Source organism: Artemia franciscana, chromosome 9, assembly GCF_032884065.1.
Source record: "Artemia franciscana chromosome 9, ASM3288406v1, whole genome shotgun sequence".
Lineage (NCBI taxonomy): Eukaryota > Metazoa > Arthropoda > Branchiopoda > Anostraca > Artemiidae > Artemia > Artemia franciscana.
This window is the reverse complement of record NC_088871.1, coordinates 7,386,203-7,408,184: the sequence shown is the minus strand read 5'-3', so window position 1 is coordinate 7,408,184 and position 21,982 is coordinate 7,386,203. Positions and strand designations below refer to the sequence as shown.

General features: G+C 34.9%; 1 protein-coding gene across 2 annotated transcripts in view; it reads left to right on the top strand.

The window, feature by feature from the left end:
- Positions 1-21,982, top strand: part of LOC136030949 (tubulin alpha-8 chain-like) — a 225,726-nt gene that overhangs the window by 126,746 nt on the left and 76,998 nt on the right. For both annotated transcript variants that reach the window (XM_065710076.1, XM_065710077.1), the window contains one exon: positions 12,444-12,542. In XM_065710076.1, coding sequence (XP_065566148.1) covers positions 12,444-12,542 — 99 coding nt within the window. The remainder of the gene's footprint in view (positions 1-12,443; positions 12,543-21,982) is intronic.

The following is a 21,982-nucleotide window of genomic DNA, read 5'->3' as shown; positions in this document are numbered from 1 at the left end:
GCCTATTACAGCGTTATTAATTTTTTAAAGTAACCTAGACAGGTTGAGCTAACTATTCAATTAATAAGATGTTACATAGCATTGGCTTTAGATGTTTCATTTGGTAAGTGATTACGTACTGAAGCTCTATCCAGGAACTAGTAATCTAAAGAATGAAGACTTTTGTGCATATAACTTTATTTAATAAAAGATAATTTACAAGCATTATTAATACCTAAAAAGCTATTAAAACACAACAAACAAACCACAAAATATGAAAAAGGCTTATAAAGGATAAAATATAAAAAAAAACATAAATTAAAGAAAGGTGGGAACCCTAGCAACCTTTTTCAGGGAGTTGGCTGCTATTAGAGATAAATAAGACCTGTGTGCTAAGAGGTCTGAATGAAAATGCATCGTTTCTATTGCTCTATTAGCCACACCTGTAAGAAAAAGAGATATATTTTGGAATTTGGTTATTTCTGAGAGGTTTTAATGAAAATGCTACGTTTCTTTAAGCCAATGCTATTCGTATTTCGTGCCACTGTTACAATATATGGCTAGCCACCCTTGCAAAAAACTCCAAAAAAAGAGGGTCATTATAAAATTTAAAGTTTTATTTAAGCTTTAGTTCATGTTATACAAAGCTCTTATAGGCAAAAATAAAAAAAATATATTTTGCTAGAAGAAAGATCATGGATGCGTGTGTGCTGTTAGACTCTCTTGTTGTCTAAAATAAATTTTTATGTTAGTTGTTTATTTTGTAGGACTACCTATACTTTTTAAAAACGAATGCGCCACTGTGTGGCAGAACAGCCTTTGAAACTCGAGGCTCAATATGCGCATGGACTTTCAATAGTTCTAAATCAACCGGCTATCTAATTTTTATGCAAAAGCCTTTTGGACTTTTTTGCTAGAATTGATATTTTGCGCAACAGAATGGCTGAAAACACCGCTTTAGTGTGGGACAGTCTTTTGGGCTAGAATAATGTCTATGTTAAGCGTTATTTTGTTGGACCACCTGCACCTCTAGAAACAAATGAGCTACTGTGCGGCATTACTGTCTCTGATACTTGAAGCTGGATAAGATTATAGTTTTTCAATAGCTTTAAAAGAATTAAATATCTTAGAATTTTTATACAATAGCTTTTTGGACTTCTTTGGGTTAGAATTGTTGTTTTGCACCATAATATAGCGGGAAAGATCACATTGCTATGGGACAATATTTTTGCTAAAATAAATTTTATGTTAAACGTTATTTTTTAGTACTCCTTTAGAAACAAATGCGGTACCGGCAGGCATTACTGCCTCTGAAATTCGAGGCTCAATATGCTTATAATTTTACATTCATTCTAAATCACTTAACTATCTCAAAATTTTTACACAATAGCTTACTTGACCTTTTTTGGCTAGAATTGTTGTTTTGTACCGCCAAATGGCTGAAAGCACGGCTTTGCTGTAGAATAGTCTTTTTGGCTAAAACAAATGTCTTTGTTAACCGTTATTTTTCAGAACTACCTGTATCTTTAAAAAAAATGTACTACCATGTGGAATTACTGCCTCTCAAACTCAAGGCTCAATATACGTATAGTTTTTTGAATCAATTGAATATCTCAGATATTTTCATAAAACAGCTTATTGGTGTTCTTCTGCTAAGAATAGTTTTTTGACTCCCAAAAATGGCTGAAAAAACGGAATCACTGTGAGACAGTCTACTGCACCCTTAGAAACAAATGAGCTACCGTACGGTGTTACTACCTCTGAAATTCGAGGCTCAGATTATGCGTATAGTTTTTTCAAACATTCTAGATAACTTTGAAGACCACGAAGCCTTTCCATGACGAAGGTACAACAGTTCAAAACCGCTGATGATGAACACTGTATATGTATTCAAAATATCCAGTTAAATAATTTTATATCTGTTCACTGTCAATTAAAAGGTTTCATCCCTATTTTGAACTGTTTTACTTTCGTCAAACATTCTAAGTCACTTGACTGTCTCAGAATTTTCACACAATAACTGTTTGGATTTTTTAGCTGGAATTGTTGTTCTTCACCACAAAATAGCTAAAAACACCACTTTTATTTGGGCAGTCTTCTTAGCTAAATAAATGTCTATTTTAGCCGTTTATTTTGTAGTACTACGTGCACCTTTAGAAACGAATGCACCACCATACGGCATTACAGCCTCTGAAACTCGATTCTCAATATGTGTATTTACTTTCGATGATTCCAAAATAAATAACGATCTCAGAATTTTGACAGAATATTATTTTAGCCTTTGTTTGGTTAAAATTGTGGTTTTGCACACCAAAATGGAAAACACTACTTTGCTCTGGGACAATCCTTTTTTTGGCTAAAATAAATTTCTAAGTCAGTCGTTTTTTTTGTAGGACTACCTGCACTTTTAAAAACGGATATGCTACCGTATAGCATTACTGCTTCTGAGCCTCAAGGCTCAATATGCGTTTAGATTTTCGATAATTCTAAATCAGTTAGCTATCTTAGAATCTTCACTCAATAGCTTTATGGACTTTTTTTGGCTAGAATTGTTATTTTGCACAACAAAAAAGGTTGAAAACATCGCTGTGTGGTGGGTCAGTCTGTTTGTCTAAAATAAATGTCTATGATAATGGTTATTTTATAGGAAGACTCAAGCCTTTCAAAACGAATGGACTACCGTATGGCATTACTGCGTCTAAAACTCGATGCTCATTATCCATATGGTTTTTCAATAATTCTTGATAATATGATTGTCTAAAAATTTGCACACAATAGCTTTTTGGTCTTTTTTTACTAGAATTGTTGTTCTTAACCACAAAATGGCTAAACCCACTTTGCTGTGAGATAGCCTTTTTGGCTAAATTAAAAGTCTATTTTGAGCGTTATTTTGTAGGACTACCTACACATTTAGAAACAAATGCGCTAGCGTACAACATTTCTACCTCTGATACTCGAGGCTCAATATGTGTATGGCTTTTTGATATTTCTAAATCAAATAACTATCTCACAATTTTCACATAATAACTTTTCAGACTTTTTCTGGCAAAAATTGTAGTTTCACACCACAAAATGACTGAAAACACCGCTTCGCTGTGGGAGAATCCTTTGGGTTAAAATAAATATCTATGTTAATCGTTTATTTTGAAAGACAACTTGCACCTTTAGAAATGAATTCACTACCGAACGGAAGTACTGCCTCTGAAACAGGAGGCTCAATAAGCGTTTAGTTTTTTGAATCGATTGACTATCTCAGAATTTTCGATCAATGCCAATGTATGTCGGTTTTTTTTTGTGAAACTTATAATACGTTAATTTTTCTTCTTGAAACTTTTATTTTAATTTTTTGTTTTCATGAAAGTTGTCTTATGTTAATTTTTTTGTTCGTGACACATGTCATATGTTGATTATTTCCTCGTGAAACCTACTGCATGTTCATATTTTCATTATGAAACTTGTTCTACTTTAAATTTTTTTTTCTTGAAACTTGTTGTACGTTAATTTTTTCTCGCATGAAACTTATTTGATATCGGTATATTTCTTTCTAAACATTTCTTTTGTTGTATTTTGCTTCGTTAAACATGATGCATGTAGATTTTTATTCGTGCAAAAATTTTGCTTGTAGAAACATATGTGTCTAGATTTATGTTTTCGAGAAACTTATTATATTTTATGTTGGTTTTTTCTTCTTAAATTATGTGGCCTGCTGGTTTTTGTTCGTGAAACTTGTTCCATGTGGATTATTTCCTCAAGAAACTTAATATATCTTGATTTACCTCTTCGAGTAACTTGTTATATTTTCATTGCGTCTTCATGAGACTTTTTGCATACAGACTTTTCTCTTCGTAAAAATTGTACGCTATTTTCTTAAATGCTAGTAGGTAAGGCTAAAATGCACTAATCGAATGAATCTAGACATGGTCGGTTAGCTTAGGTTAAATGAATAATCTAACCTAGCCTTTAAATAATGTAGAATAAGTCTCACGAAGAAAAAATCAACATACAACATGCTTGACGAAGAAAAATCAAAATAAACTACCTTCAAGAAGATAAAAATAAAAATATAACAAGTCTCATGAATAAAAAAGTTAACGTACAATAAGTTTCACGAAGAAAAAAAATTGACATACATTGGCCTTGTTTGAAAATTCTGAGATACTCATTTGATTCGAAAAACTATACGCATATTGACCCTCCTATTTTGGAGGTAGAAATGCCATACGGTAGCGCATTTGTTTCTAAAAGTGCAGGTAGTACTGCAAAGTAAAGGGTTGACATGGATATTTGTTTTCACCAAAAAGACTGTCCCACATCAAAGTAGCGTTTTCAACCATTCTGCAGTGCAAAAAAAACTATTCCTGGTGAAGAGAACCAAAAGATGGTTCTCTTATTCATTTGTAAAGGCACAGGTCCTCCTACAAAATAATGTTTAACATAGACATTCGTTTTAGTCAAAATGACCGTCCTACTGCAAAGCCGTGCTTTCAGCCATTTTGTAATGCAGAAACAAATCTAGCCAGAAGGAGTCAAAAAAGCTATTGTGTGAAAATTCTGAGACAGTTAATTGATCAATGATTATTGAAAAACCATAGGAAAATTGAGCCTCGAGTTTCAGAAGCAATAGTGCTGTACGGTAGCCCGTTCGCTTCGAAAGTTGTAGGTAGTCCTACAAAATAAAGTTCAAAATAGATATATATTTTAGCCAAAAAGACTGTCCCAGAGCAAATCTAGAATTATCAGAAATCCATATGCATACAGAACCTTGAGTATAAGAAGCTGTAGTTCTGTGCAGTAGCTTATTCGGTTCTAAATGTAGAGGTAATCCTACAAAATAAATGGCTAACATAGGCATTTAGATTAGTTAAAAAGACTGTCCCGCAGCAAAGCGGTGTTTTTAGCCATTCTATGCTAAAAAATAACAATTCCAGCCAAAAGAAGTCAAAAAGCTATTGTGTGAACATTCTGAGATAGCTAGTTGATTCTGAATTATTGAAAATATTTACACATTTTGAGCCATGAGATCCAGAAGCTGAAATGGCATACGGTAGTACATTATTTTCCAAAAGTGCAGCAAGTCCTACAAAATAACGATTATCCTAGATATACAATTTAGCCAAAAGCCTGTCCAAAAGCAAAGCTGTGTTTTCAGCCATGTGTTGGCTCAAAACAACAATTCCAATAGAAGTCAAAATAATTCCAAAAGCCATTTTGTGAAAATTCTGATATTCAGCCTCAAGTTTAAGAAGCTTTAATGCCGCATGTTGGTGCTTTCGTTTTTAGAAGGTGCAGATAGTCCTACAAAATAAACGGCTAACATGGACATTCATTTTTGCCAACAAGACAGTCCCAAACATCCTTGATGTTTCTTCTAGCAAAAATACAAAATTCTTTATTTTAGTTATAGGAGCTTTGTAAAACATTAACTAAAGCGTAAATAAAATTTTACCTCTAATATCTACCCTCCCCCTGGGATGGATTGCTAGGGTGGGCTAGGCTCATCATGTCACGATTGTGGGAAATACACATTATCTTTTCTCAAAGAAACATAGCATTTTCATTAAAACCTCTAAGAAATAACCGAGTGCAAAAATATTTCTCTTTTTCTTACAGATGCGGTTAATAGAGGGATAGAAACGATGTATTTTCATTAAGACCTCTTAGAATTAAGTCTTACTTATCTCTAATAGCAAACCCATTCCATTCCATTCCATGGCTGCTAGGGCTTCTACCTTTCATTAATTCATGGCTATCTTTGCTTATATTTTATCCTTTATTAGCTTTTTTCAAGACTTTTTTCTTTTATTGTGTTTTAATTGCTTTTTATGTGTTTTAGTAAAGCTTGTAAATTTATTTTATTAATAAAATTTACAAGTACAACAGCCTTCATTCTTTAGATTACTTGTTCCAGGATAAAACTTCAAAACGTAATCATTTACCTAATGAAATATTTGAAGCAAGTGTTATGTAACATCTCATTGATCGAACAGTTAATTCAACCTGTCTAGGTCACTTTAGAAAACTAATAACGCTGTAATAGGTAGGTGCATATCTAATAGAGCAAAAATCAATAGCATTGAGATTCTTTTGCTCACATTTGGAAAGGGTTGGAATCATGCGAATCATTTAATCGTTCAAGTATTGGACAAAGGGGATTCTCCTTGCTTGCAATTGGCTATCATGTAGAAAGCATTCCTCGAATTAAAATATTATGAATTGTTTGTTGATTATGTTGGTTAAGGCTTATGTTTGGTCATTGGAGAAATCTCTGGTTTTATTTTTGAATCCCAAAGCGGACAGAAATATTTAAGTAATAAATGATCCCTGAGAAAAAACAAAATGAAAGAAAATCAAATCTAAAAATACGCCTTCAAAGACAATGAAATCCCGAAGAAAAAACGCGTTGAAATAAAAATTAACTCCTGAAAAAATATTAAATTCTGAAGAAAAACCTTGTAACACGCTTGTGTTCAGCGTCATTCCGTTTTGTTTGTGCGCTGCCATTCTCATTTGTTCCCATTCTCATTCTCATTTGTGCGCTGCTAATACACCATTCCCAATAATTCTACCAAGTCACCCCCAATAAATCTATCAATTCAAACAAGATTGATTCAGATCCTACATGTGCACCGTTATTACTTAGCACTCACTCGTTTGCCCTCCCTCAGCTACAACTGGGGATTTTCCGCTTGACTAGCAGTCTATATCAAGTCCTATTGCGTAGCAACCAAGAATAAACAAATACTATTACATAAAAAGCACTCTATTACATAACCACTATAGTAAACATTACGTAAGAGACACCTTTACCTCTTAGAAAACATTCCCTATGAAGTAACATGTATCTGTGTTTCTTAAAAAAATTCCCTATTGTGTAACATGCAAATACTATGACGTAAGTGTACTGTACTATATCGCTACAGGTGCGCTATAGTATTGCACAGGCCTCGAAATAACGTCAAGAGGGGCTAGTAGCTTCAGTTTTTCCCCCTATGGCTGCGTTTAAAAGCATCATGCTGTCACTACTGGCGACCGGATGAACAGTGATTTAATGCATACAGGAAGCGCAGGCAGACTGACACGCCTACATTCGAAATATATATTAAATAAAACAACAAGTTCTTTTTTTCAACTAAAAGTTAGCAACAACATTAAAACTTAAAACAAACAGAAGTTATTCCATATAGGAGGGGCTGCCTCTTCCTCTACCCTTGCTCTTTACGCGAAAGTCTTAAAGATTTTTAAAGTTATATTTTGTTTAAAATCAACGGTGTTATTTTTGGGCTGTCTTTCTCAATAAAATATGACAGAAAGTAAGGCTTTAGAGTAAAGACAGAGGATTAAGGAAAGAGTGTCTACCCTCATACGCAGAGCTGTTCGTTTTAAGTTTGAATAGCTTCTTACTTTCAATTGATTTTTTTGTTTTAATTTCTTGCCTTTAGACCAAGCCAGGAAATTTTCTCCCCTTTCGTGTACGATAGCCTCTTAAAATTCACTCGGGAAACTCTCCTCCCCACAAAAAATTCTCTCCTTGGAAAATCCTCCCCCCCCCCGCGTAAAATACCGTTCAATAATTTTCCGTAAATTTCTAATTGACAAATACTATATTTTTATATATTATATGCTATAGTATGTGTTGGTATGGCGCTTCGCGCCACACCAACACCTAGTTGGTGGAGGCGCTTCGTGCCCCCCAAGCCCCCCGCGCACGTAAGTCGTTACGCGCCATATTACGTGCATATACATAGATTGTCAGGTTTACCGACTCTTGAACATGCAACATATAATTGTCCATGGGAAAACAATCCGTATTCAGATCTATACCGCATTTTTCTAATGATTGCCCTTGGGCTTTGTTGATGGTAATTGCTAATCGAATATTCCCTGTGTCCCCGTCATCATTTATATATCCCCCATTTGCCCTTCCGGCGTCCCCGTTGTAGTTGTGTCCCTTTGTCCAAGTCGTCATTTATATTCCCTGTGTCCCGATCGTCATTTGTGTCCCAGTGTCTCGGTTTGTAAATTCTCTTTGAGTGTCCCAGTCGTCATTTATATTCCCTGTCTCCCGCTTTCATTTGTGTCCCGGTGTCCCGGTCTGTAATTTCTCTTTGAGTGTCCCGGTCATCATTTATATTCCTTGTGTCCTGGTGTCCCGGTCTGTAACATACGACAATAGATCAATTGTGTTGTAACTTTGTTCACGATCCCATTTTTTTATCATCGTTATCACTTTCACTTTCAAAGTTGTTTGGTTTGTTTTACCTTGACTTGTCTTTCGTCACTATGAAATACATATCGCCGAACCTTTGTTTTTTTTTAACTAAAATCTGGTAGGCATTGATGACCTTATCCAAGTCAAAATCCCAAACCCAATCATCATTGCTATCATTTTCAGTTTTGATACGTTTTGACTCTCGCTGTCCAGGTTGTTTCAGGTTGCTCTTGTGATTCCTCGGCACGCTTTCTTTTGGTGATTTCTCTTTGAGACGCAAGCCTGTTTTCACGCTGTTGTTGTGATTCCTCGGCACGCTTTCTTTTCTTACTTTCTCTATTAGCCGCAAGCCTTTTGGCATTAGCTCTTTGAGCAGCTTCCTCGGCTGTTTCTTCTTAATGACGCCATATACAGTCGACAAACATGACGTCAGTCGACAAACAAACATGACGTCAGTCGACAGTCGACAAACATGACGTCAGTACACATACAACTTATTTATATATATACTAGCGCCCCCCAAGCCCGCCGCGCGCGTAAGTCGTTACGCGCCATGTTAGTTACGCGCCATTGTAGTTGTGTTCCTGTGTCCCACCTGTGAATATAGATAGATATATATATATGTTTTTAACTACGTAAAACTTGCGAATATACAACATTCTTCGCTGTCCCATTGTCTGTGCATATAAATAGATTGTCAGGTTTACCGACTCTTGAACATGCAACATATAATTGTCCATGGGAAAAACAATCTGTATTCAGATCTATACCTCATTATTCTAATGATTGCCCTTGAGCTTTGTTGATGGTGATTGCTAGTCGAACATTCCCTGTGTCCCTGTCGCCATTTATATATCCCCCCTGTGCCCCCTGCATCCCCGTTGTAGTTGTGTCCCTGTGTCCCGGTCGTCATTTATATCATTTATATTCCCCGTGTCCCTGTCGTCATTTGTGTCCCGGTGTCCCAGTCTGTAATTTCTCCTTGAGTGTCCCGGTCGTCATTTATATTCCCTGTGTCCCGGTGTCCCGGTCTGTACTTTCTTTTTGAGTGTCCCGGTCATCATTTGTATTCCCTGTGTCCTGGTCGTCATTTGTATCCTGGGATTGTCAGGTTTACCGACTCTTGAACGTCCCGGTAGTCATTTATATATCCCCCCTGTGCCCCCCGGTGTCCCCGTTGTAGTTGTGTCCTTGTGTCCCGGTCGTCATTTATATTCCCTGTGTCCTGGTCGTTATTTGTGTCCCGGTGTCCCAGTCTGTAATTTCTCTTTGAGTGTCCCGGTCGTTATTTATATTCCCTGTGGCCCGGTGTCCCGGTTGTCATTTGTGTCCCGGTCTGTAATTTCGTCAGTCAACAAACATGACGTCAGTCGACAAACAACTTCACGAAGGCATAATCCTCAATCCTTATAATGACGTCAGTCGACAAACATTACGTCAGTCGACAAACATGACGTTAGTTGACAGTCGACAAACATGACGTCAGTCGACAAACAACTTCACGAAGGCATAATCCTCAATCCTTATAATGACGTCAGTCGACAAATATGACGTCAGTCGACAAACATGACGTTAGTTGACAGTCGACAAACATGACGTTAGTTGACAGTCGACAAACATGACGTCAGTCGACAGACACACAAACAAACAACTTTTATATTTTTATATATAGATATATATAGATTTATACAAATATTATACTGTTTCAAATTTTCTTTAAAAAAATATCTGAGCTATCCGCTTAGCGTTTTTTCCGCATTTGAGATTTCTATTTGTTTGCCAATAGAAAAATTGTGCAAAATTTTAATGTTTCAGATATAACGGCAAGACTGGCCCTATTGCTTGAGGAGTTGTCCAAGTCAGCTATTTGGAAGGTTCGGCCCTTTCATGGTGCAATCACATGTTTTAGTTCTAGTTGAATGTTAATTGCTTTATTTTGGTCTCTTTCTTTTGTTGTAATTCATTACTAAGCTTTTGTTGTTGTTTATAGCGGATTAAAACTAAATCACTATTATTATTAAAAATGAATAAAGGTTAAATTGTGGAACTTAAGGCTCTTTCCCCGAGGATTATGGGGGCCCATGTTATCTCCAAAGGCAAAGTTATTCGTCCTTTCAACTATGCTGAATTAAAGGGTTATCTCAAAACTTTAATAGGGTGACTATGGACAAAATGGGTTTGGAAGGGGGTCTGGTTATCCTTCAATTTTTCTAGTTCTTAAATAAGGGAGCTAGAGCTTTCATTTTCCGATCAAATGATCCCATTATCGTTCTTCTAAAATCATTGGTTCGATACAATCATCTGTGAAAAAAAGCATCCATAATCATTCTTCTGACAAAAAAAGTACAAAATTCAATATGTTTGTGTATAGGAACTTAAAACTATACAGTAGAATTCTGTCATGCACTAAATCTGATGGTGCGATTTTCATTTCAGATCGCTTGACTTTTTGGGTTTTTTTTCTTTATTTGTCGAAAACTGAGCAAATTTTCTCAGGCTCGTAACTTTTGATAGGTAACATGATGCTTAATCAATTCTATACATTTAGAATCCGAATAAAAATTCAAATTTAATTCTTTTGATGTATCCATTGTTATGAAAATTCAGTTTTTTGAGTTTCGGTTACTATTGAGCCCAGTAACTCCTTACTTATAATTCCTTACCACAAACTATTTCATAGAATACATGTCATATATCATCAGTATTGTATGTACGTAAACATTTATCTCAATAAACTATACGAAAACTGTGGTTCGGTCTTAATTAATACAGCTATAATGGTGGAAAAAAAGGCTGAGGTTGCTCATTCTACTGAGGAGCAGATTCCCTTTCGATTACAGATCCTGAATTAATATTTTGCTTTCTGGCCATCTCTTGGGGGCCAAACGATGGACAAGCAGCAAAAGAATGGGAAAAGAACGTAAGGGAGGATTTAAAATTTTCAAATTTTGAAGAGATTTGGTATCTTGAGCAGCTTCTTCGGCCTCTGGTAGTCTGTTGCGGTAGTATACTATTTTTGATATTATTACTTTTAGTAGTAATAGCAATAGTAGTAGCAGTAGTAATAGTAGTAGAAGTAGTAGTAATAGTAGTAGTAGTAGTAGTAGTAGTAGTAGTAGTAGTAGTAGTAGTAGTAGTAGTAGTAGTAGAAGTAGCAGTAGTAATAGCAGTAGTAGCAGTAGTAGTAGTAGTAGTGGTAGTAGTAGTAGTAGAAGTAGCAGTAGTAGTAGTAGTAGTAGCAGTATTGGCAGAAGTAGTAGTAATAGTAGTAGTAATAGTCGTAGTATTAGTAGTAGTACTAGCAGTACTAATGTTTTTAAGACTCATTCTTCCACTCTTAGTTGAAGTCAGGTGTTTATACAGGAGTTTCCAATATCTCCAAAAGGTCCTTTTTTTATATTACTTGAATTTTATCCCTTTATGGAAAAATTGTAATGACACGGTATTTGTCTAAGTTGAAACACATTTTACAAGTTTAAAATTTTGGCGCAGTCTTTAATGCATCAGTAACATTTTCATACCAGCTATGCAAATATTTTATAAAATGTCTTAATCAATTAATATTTAGTTAAGAGATTTTTATTTATAAAAAGACTCAGTTTTTATGATTTATTTAAGAATTTCTGAAATTTTCATAAGATTCAAATGTTCTGCTACAACGTAACTATTCTCACTTTTTCTAAGATTTTTTAGAATTAATTGTAGCTATCAACCCCTCTGTTAAGTTGAATACACTTGTGTGACAGCTTACACCTGTTCGTTTGTGCATATTCAAAAAAGAAAGATTAAAAGTCATATTGTCTGATTTATCACACCAGGAATATTGTAATTTGGTATTTTTCCCTAATACTTTTTTTTAATTAACGAAGATCTTTCTTAATTAATGCATGAGGCAAAAAATTTTTGGATATTAAGTTCCAATTATTGAGAAATTTTTCATGGCCTTGTATCCTTTGCTTCATTGTGAAACTTCACTTTACTGTCCTTATCCATCATTATAATTTTATACCATTTATAATTAATATTAGCGTAAAATATGCAATATATAGCTTCCAAATCATGTTTTTTCAATTCTCTCATTTTCTAATCCAGGAACTAAATATCAAAAGGTTAGTTGTCTTAAAACTTTCTAAACCGGCTCCTATAGCTTTCTCATTTACTCCGCATTCTTTATTTTCCTCTGTACGCTACTGCTCTTTAATCTCTAGGGTAAGTAAGAATCTTCAATAATTTGAAATCCATCTTTTATTTCTAGGCAACGTTCGCTCCAGTTCTAAGTGCTGACAAAGCTTACCATGAGAAGAGCTCTGTTGCGGAAATAACGAAAGCTTGCTTTGAGAAAGGCAATCAAATGGTAGGTTTTACGTTTCATTTGCTTTAATCTCCCTCTTGAATGAAAAATATTCTAATTTTCTGAAGATTTTTTTCAAACCACGGCCTTAAATTTGCCTAAAAATTTACTTGAAGTCATTTCTTCCAAGACTTTAACGATGAAAAATACCCTATGACGTAATGTATGGTCTTGGAGTGAAATAGTAACAACCATAAAAACAAACGGGTTTCTACGGATTTTGGACGTAATTCTTCAATTTCTGCCCAGATTGTACTTAGGGGTGTTTCAACCCTCTCTTTTGAAATTAACAGATTTTTAAATACTACAATTTTTTATAACAAATTAATATTTATCTGTTTTGAAAATTTAAAATCAGTCTAAATTCTAATAATCCAAAGATTGTCACCAAGTTGAGTTTTTTAGAGTTTTAGTTTTTACGGAAAAGGTTTGTCCTTTCAAAAAAATATCTTACTAAAACTGTTTAATCCATAGATTGATAGATTGATTTAGACTGAAGGAGCCGGTCACACCCCCTTCTCAACCCCCATTAAATTTAAGTTGAATATTTGTGTAACAATACTTCAAAAATGATAATCATCCCAATGTAAAAATTTTCTCATAGAGGAAGGACTGGAGTAGCAAAAAGTAATTTTAGGATTATCATTTCTCCAATTTTAAAGGGATTTTTCGAACAATTCATTTTATTCTGGATTGAAGATTTGCAATCTTCCTCATAAAACGAGAGGGGCCAAACATTTAACTATGCCTAGCATTATTCCTAAAAATGAAGAGATATCAGGAAATATAAGATAATGAAGAGATCTTCGTTTATATCAGACAGCACAGGTAATATCATCCACAGCGACTTTACCAGCCATTTAAAGGCTAACTGCAGATTAGAGTACTAGGGTCTGAAGCATGTACTAAATATAGCTTCAAGAGCTACCCACAAAAAGACCCATTGACCCTCACTCCTTCTACCCAGACACCTTCCATCCCCAAAAAATCTACAAGGCCTGCCTCCTAATAAGTGATGCCTAACTACACGCCTCTACGCACAATTAAATTAGCTGCTAGTGAATATATTCATTTTAATAAAGCTTTGAAATAATTATCAATATTAATCAGTTATCTTTGGAATTACATCTTTAGGACGGAATACCTTACCTCACGGAATTAAGGCCTCTGGAAATGAGAAGTTGCATAGATTGTGTTTTGGTATTCCTAAATAGATTGATGTATCAGGATTTTACTTGATAGAATTTTGGCTCTCTTTGAGTCAAAATTATTGTTTTCCACCACAAAATGGCAGGACACATCAATTTGATATAGTACTATATCTTTTGTAACTTACATTGACACTAAAACTTTTCATTCCATTGGAAAGCCCTCTCCTGACATTTTAGGGCCAGTTTTTTGATTTGGTAATCCTTTAAAAAAAAGTTTACATGTGACATTTCTTTTCTAAAAGAACATGGATATTTTTCATGTTTTTGCATGGTAGGACTTGAACTTTAGGTAATGAGATTCACTAGTGTATTGAATTTGGTGGTATACTGTTCATCAAGATTGCATTCCTTTCCAAGAGTGTACCACCCTTTCCAACATGTCGCTCATTAGGCAGATGGATAAGTTTAGACCTAGCAAACTTTGCTAACTTAGATTCACCTTAGAAAGTCAATTCTTTTGGTGCTTATATTGCTATCAAATTCATGTTTTAGAGTTTTGGTTACTATCAGCACAATTCGCTCTTTAATTACAGTCCAAATGTTATTTATAATCGCTAAAAACGTCTGGTACCAACAATGCAAGAACTTTGGTACACATTTCAAGGATGGATACAATAACACAGCAACATAAGGGCCTGAACAGTTCCAGAGATTTAATTCTAATAATTTGTCAAAATTTTTAGCAGCTGGTATTTTCGACAAGGAATTTTTTAAGGTGTTTTTAATTTATCTTCACTTTCATGTAATATCAAATTTAACAACATATAGAAATCTGAAGTTAAATTCGAAATAAAGACAGATTATTTTAAGTGACTGGATTGAAATTGCTTAAATATATAGAAAACTAATATTCTTGGAGCATCTTGACTAGGACTCCTAAGCCTTTATTTCCACATAACATATTAACAAAAAGTATTATACCAATAATTTAAGGCTATAAAATACAAATTGAGATATATAAATACTAGATAGTCTTTTAAATCTCTACAAGCTTTGTTCCTCTGAAACTTTTGTATATAGAGCTTATAGGAAATTTCCCCATTTCCTTTAAGGAAATAATCTTTAGGGACCTTTTGTTTTGATTTATAAGGAGACAATAGCTTCCGATATAGAAGACGCCTTTGTTTTCGCATCTATTCTGCTTGCCTTTGTTTTTGGCTTCGTCTTCCAAACTTCCTTGTTCTAGTATCTCTCATCTTCTATATTTGAAAATAATTCATAGGCTAATAAAAAATATGAAAATTTATTGCTGTTGGTGTGCTATAATTCTTTTTTGGTTTTCTTTTCATATAGAGATGTTTTAAAATTATTAATAAGGTTAGGTAGCATTTAAATAATCTACCATTGGTCAATAAGGAATCGCAACCCTTGTCTTAATTGGCTGCTTTTATCTCATTTTGGAATGATAGGCGATTCGTACTGATATTAGTGCATTTATAAGAAAAAAACAAATGAAAGGACAACTTCTTAATCATGCTAACCAGGATAAGCAAAGAAAACACACAAATTGACTTTTCTCAGTAATAAAACCGAGCCTAAGACCACAGAAAAGATTTTTCGCATTTCCAGTGATTTTGGTTCTTCGGCTTTTGGGCTACATCTTAAATTCATTTTGCTGTCAACTCAAACCCATCAACCCCGAATGAATTTGAGTTTAGCAGTTATCTGAAAGAGTTTTACATGAATAACCTCGCCACTGGCGTTTCGAAAACAGGTTAGGGTCGGAATGTATTTATGTGGAATCTCATGAAGATATGCGGCTCCTTTGTCCCTTATCTTTGCAAATTTTTGAAATTCGCATTTCTAACAATAAAAATATTGTGGTCTCTCTGCAGTAAAACGGTTAGGTCATTGAATGGGTCAGGTGAATTTCGGTTTAGTTGCTTCTTAGAAGTAGTCTTTCATAAGCATTATCCCAACTGATGTTTCGGAAATTAGTTGTAGACTGAATGCATTGACCTGGAAGCTCAGGGAGAATGGTGTATGTGATCCCTACATCCTTCTTATTGGGCCTTTTAAAGCCCTTATGCCTTTCTATCTCTATAAAATTTGTGGTATTTGCTGTATTATGGTGTTGCACGCCTTATGTAGTTGCCTATATACTCTCATATTCAGGTTAAGGCCGGCATCCTTTCGGCTATTAATGACGTCAAAACATTTGCCAGTGACACGGTCATTTTCTTAAACTGCTTCCTGAAAAGCTAATTCCTAGCAAGTTAAGGCTAAGTTGTTGATTTGGTCGCTTGACATAGACTTTGGCAGTTTTTTGAGTTGGCCTTTCTCGCTGTTGGTGTCTCTAAAATAGACTTTAGTCTGAACGTATGGATCTGAAAGTTCAGGGAGAAAAATGAATGTGGCTCCTGTGTCCTTTTTCTTGGCGGCCTCTTGAAACTTGCATGCTCTTCTATCAATATAGGTTTGATGGTGCAGATAGGTTTGGTGGCCTTTTTACAGCACAGTGCTGCACGCTTTAATTAGTTGCCTCTGCACTGTCATATTCACCAGAAGGCAAGCATTTCCTTCTGTTATTAATGATGGCCCTGGACTTGGCAGTGACACTGTCATTTTCTTACGCTGCTTCGTCCCAGGAAGGTTAGGTGCAGCTGCAATTTCTTTAATGACCTTACTTGCAGTTTCACTTACCATCACTCCTTTCAGAGGCTTTTCGTCTGTTAGATATATCTACTAGTTAACGCTCAGCCTGAGAAGCCTATGTCGTAGGTACCAGTTTTTGAAGTGATTGTCTGCTCTTAATATCCATGGGCAAAACCTGATTTTGGCTACAAACAATGCGATAATCTATGTCCCAGAATCCAGCATCTTGACAGACGTGGCAGTTCTAAGAATACAATTACCATCTTTTCCGTAAAATGACGTAATACAGCTTTTTCTTTGATGATCTGCCATTGCTTTAACAGGATTACTTTGCTATATACGGTCCCTGGAACCATATGTTGGAAATCATTTGGACGAGATGGTAACTCAGCATCCTCTCTCCATTGTCATTAGAAAAAAAAAATATTGTAAATTAAAGGAACAATAATATTCAATAGTTGTTTTTTTCCTATAATAGGAAAAAATACCGCCGATCCAAAAAAAAACAAAAAAAACTGCCGCATCCACATAGTTATTGATTAATTTCATAAGGACACAGACAGGTTTATTTTTCAATTTTTCCACTCTCGCTATCACAGCTTTTATGTTGTTTTAATTGTTTGTAAGTAGTTTTAAGCTATTTTTGAAGTTCTATCTATTATTAAGCTAATATTTGAACACAAGTTTTATGCTAGAGTTAACATCTCAATCAGACAAGACTTTCGTGTTTTTGTCCGTGTTCAGTTCAGTTTCCAATCTTTCTCTAAAGGCCATTTTTATCGTGATGATTCTAATAATGATCTAAGTGAGACAAAATACAATTCGAAATTTAATAAATTTAATTTGATGTTTCAGGAGTCCCCACTTATCATTCTTTGCCTTATATTTTGCCTTATATTTCCGTACAGTCTGCATGAGAAAAAGATGGCGAAGCATCAAATTGTTATTTTGATGCAGGCACAGATCCTACCGAAATTATCGTTAGAAAAATCAATCACCTGACATCCATAGCTTAGGTAAGCTTATTACCATCTATCATTATTAATTACTTCAGATAATGATATATATAACATCTTTTACACTACCAAGAACACATAAATCAGTTTAATTAAGTGTAATCTCCAGCACTAGCCTTTGTCTTCTTCATGAAGCTAGCGACAGCTTTTGGTATGCTGACAGCTGATGAAGTTTTGTCTTCGTTTTTCAACCAGTAATTGACTCGAATAAGTGAGACTAGTATGACATTCTCGACACCATTTCGTATGTCTGTTTTGATTAATTTCAGGAGACTAAACAAATGCTCAGCTGCTGCATAGCTAAAAGGTAAAGAAAAGATCAGTGATATGCACTTCTACAATTCTGGGTACTTGATTTCGCCACTAAAAGTCTTCATACTAAATATCTTCATTCAGTACTGCTCAACTGAAAGGTCTTCAACTTGGGCATCTCCCAAATGAAGCTCTGAAGTTCTAGGGAACTGAATTAACTGATGGTGTAGCACCAAAGAATATTTTGTCGCAAAATGTTGCAGCTTTTTGTTTACCCAGAGTGACGCCTGCTATGGCCCGGTCTTTTGGAAACAATTTTCTTAGGAGAGGAACCAGGCTGTCTGCAAGACTTAATGACAGATTATGTCGTGCCAAAAATATGCAGATGCGCTGTTCAATTTCTTTGGAATTACTGCCCACACAGTCAGAAGTTTTCAATGCTACCACTGCCAACTTTTGTCTCAATTTCATTGCTTGCTTTTATATGCTACTTGGTCAAGGCATGCCTGGTCAACTCTCATTTCTCACAATATTCACGTTTCGAACTGAACGCTAGAGTGCAGGACACAAGTATTTTTCTTTGACTTGTTTGACACTCTTTTCTCTATCCAATTTTTCAACATTGGTAACTGAAGCCACTATTCAACAGACTTTTGGTCGGCGTTCTTAAAATCCTTACTCTACCCCGGATCTCGCAGAAAATCCTTACTTTACCCCAAATTTCTCTTTATCCCTAGATTCAAAATAAGCATTCCTAAGAGAAGTGATTTCTCCCTAAAATAGGATAATCGCCCTAGAAGTGAAAGCCCTGTTCCTCACGTTTTAAATCAAGCTATGGATGACTTATCCCACATTTGGACATATCATTTGCATTTGAATGAATCTGAATTGAGTCTCCAAACTAACTTTCTGCTTTCTCTAGAAAGTTTGTTCTTCAACTCCAGAGCTTTTCTGTCACTCTAAGCTCGGACTTTCATCTTTAAGAGCTTCGGACTTCGAGACACTATTTTAAATTGCCTTGTCACACTCAGAAGGAGGGCTATTTCTTTTTTATATAGTCTCTGTAATATTATGTAGCGTTAGGGGACTGACAATATAATAGAAGCAGTAGAAGATCCAATGAGTTGTTAAATTTGTCCATTCTATTTCATGATTACTTTTTCTTTCAAGAATTCAAAAAAGCCCTTGGTCCTGGTCTTACCACTATAAGATCTTAATTTGACAACATGCCTTGGGAATAAGTAATTATGCAAGAAGGGATGTTTGGATAGGATCCTTGAAATTGAGGGAAGTCCTGATTCGCTCCATTCATATGTCTCAAATGATTGTCCTGTTTTTGTGAAGCTTTCGATTTGAAAACGCCAAAGAATGTTGACCCCCTACCGAAGTAAAATCATCTTTACATTCCTTCTTAGATGGACTTTATTTCAAAATATTACATCAAAAAGATATTTAACTTCTTGTACATGGTAATTCTGTAACCTTTTATGTTTTGTTTTCTTATTTTATCATTTTTTATTTTATTGAAAGGAATATCAAATTTAAAAGTAGTAATGAACCTGATGAATGATTAAAGTTTAATCATATTTGAACTGAATAATAGTTTGGTACTTTGATTTTGTTGTTTCATTATAATGATTTCAAAAAAAGAAAAATTCTACCCTTGGATTTATTTATGGTTACTTTGTATGTTAAAGAGGCTGAGTCTAAAAGTGATAAGCACAAACTTTCAAATAGTTTGGGGAGGGAGGTTAGATTTAAGGTTGACAAAAGACCAAATCCATTCCATTTAGCTCTTTAATTGCAATGAAAGGAAATTGAACCAAACAATATGTTAGCATTTTGTCAATTTTTTGAGCCGAATTATTCTAATTTTATCCAAAAATGGAAACACTATTTTCGATTCAGTTCAGGGTCAGTAATTATTTATGCTCTTTTTCTGCTTTATCTTCTTTTGTTTTTTTTTACGAATCGACGAACATAAAAGCAGCAAGCATGGTTTCTGGTCCTTTCTGATGCCACATAGTAAATGCTTAATCCTTGTCAATTTTATTACATTTATTATAACTTGTTCTTCTAATGATGGTGACTACCAAAAAAAAGAAAACAATCAAATCTTCTAGTTTTTACTTCAATTTGTTTTAGCCTTTGTTTGTTTGTTTTAGCCTCAATTTATTTTTTGTTCCCGTGTTTTGAAAATCTTGTTTGAATTAAACAAGATTTTTCCAATACTTGTATTCTTCCTTTATTGAATTAAATAAAAAAAAAACAAGTTTTTTCAACTGAAAGTAAGGAGCGACATTAAAACTTAAAACGAACAGAAATTACTTCGCAAATGAAAGGGGCTGCTTCTTCATCAACGCCCCGCTCTTTACGCTAACGTTTTTTACTGTTTTAGAAAGAAGAGTTGAGTAAAAGAGTCAAACTCTAGCGTAAAGAGCAGGGCGTTGATGAGGAAGCAGCCCCTTTCGTATACGAAGTAATTTCTCTTCGTTTTAAGTTTGATGTCGCTCCTTACTTTCAGTTGAAAAAGCTTGTTTTTTTTTATTTAATTTCTGAACGTTTTTGAATCAATGCATGTTTTGATTTTGGCACTCCGCAGAGGAATAATTAAAACGAAATTTGCATATTTTTTTTTTTGCTAAATGGCTTTCTCATAATTTTGATCGAATGATTTCGAGAAAAAAACAGCGGGGGAGGAAGCCTAGTTGGCCTCCAATGTTTTGGTTAATTAAAAAGGCAACTAGAACTTATAATTTTTTACGAATCTTTTTATTAGCAAAAGATATACGTAACTTATAAATTAGCTTACGTAAATAACTTTTTATTCTCATGTTTTTATTACATATATGAGAGGGTTCGCCTCCTCGTCAGTAACTCCCTCTTTAAATCTTAAATTTTGTCACAATTCATTAAGAATGACCCCTGAATCACAGAAGCCGTAGAATAAATAGTTGACATTACTAAAAATACTTTAGCGTAAAGAGCGAGGTATTAGGAGGAGTTGAGCCCCTCATATGGGTAATAATTTCTGTTCGATTTTAAGTTTTAATGCTGCTCCTTACTACCAGCTGAAAAAACGTTTTTCATATTTATTTTTTCATTGTTTTTTTTTAAATAATGCTAGTAAATCCTGCGCTCCCTGCATGAAAATTTTCTTCCCCCATGACAAATTCCTCGATGAAAAGTTCCCCCAGCAAATCCCTCTATTCTCAACCCCTCCCCCCAGCCAAAAAATCCTACTGAAAACACTTGTACACTTTCCAAAAATGATTACTATATGTAAGCACTGGTCAAAGTTTGTACCTTGTAGCCCCTCCCACGGGGACTGTGGGGGAGTAAGTCATTCCCAAAGACATAGTTATAAGGTTTTTCGACTACGTTGAATAAAATGGCTATCTCAGAATTTTGATTCGTTGACTTTGGGAAAATAATTAGCGTGGGAGGGGGCCTAGGTGCCCGCCAATTTTTTTGTCTACTTTAAAAGGGCACTAGAACTTTTCCTTTCCGTCTGAATGAGCCCTCTCGCAATATTCTAGGACAACTGGGTCGATACGATCACCCCAGGAAAAAAAAAAAAACAAAAAAAAAACAAACAAACAAACAAATAAACACGCATCCGTGATCTGCCTTCTGGCAAAAAATACAAAGTTCCACATTTTTGTAGATAGGAGCTTGAAACTTCTACGGTAGGATTCTCTGGTACGCTGAATCTGATGGTGTAATTTTCGTTAAGATTCTATGACTTTTAAGGGGGTGTTTCCCCCTATTTTCTAAAATAACGCAAATTTTCTCAGGCTCGTAACTTTTGATGGGTAAGACTAAACTTGATTCATTTTTTAGAGTTTTGGTTACTATTGAGCCGGTCTCTCCTTACTACAGTTCGTTACCACGAACTGTTTGATCAAACCCGGATCAATAGTAACCGAAACTTTAAAAAATGAATATTTGATACCAATAGTTCCATCAAAAGAATTGAATTTTGATGCTGATTGTAAATATATAAGTTTCGTTAAGTTTAGTTTTACCCATCAAAAGTTACGTGCCTGAGAAAATTTGTCATATTTTAGAAAATAGGGGGAAACAACCCCGAAAAGCCTTAGAATGTTAACGAAAATCACATCATCGCATTCAACGTATCAGAGAACCTCACTTTAGAAGTTTCAAGCTCCTACATACAAAAATGTGGATATTCCTAATTTTGCTAGAAGACTGATTGCAGGTGCGTGTTTATTTGTTTGTTTGTTGTTTGTTTTCTTCCTTTTTCCCATGGTTGATCGTACCAACCCAGTGGTCCTAGAATGTTGCAAAAGAACTCATTCTAACGGCAATTAAAAGTTCTAGCGCCCTTCGTAAGTGACCAAGAAAT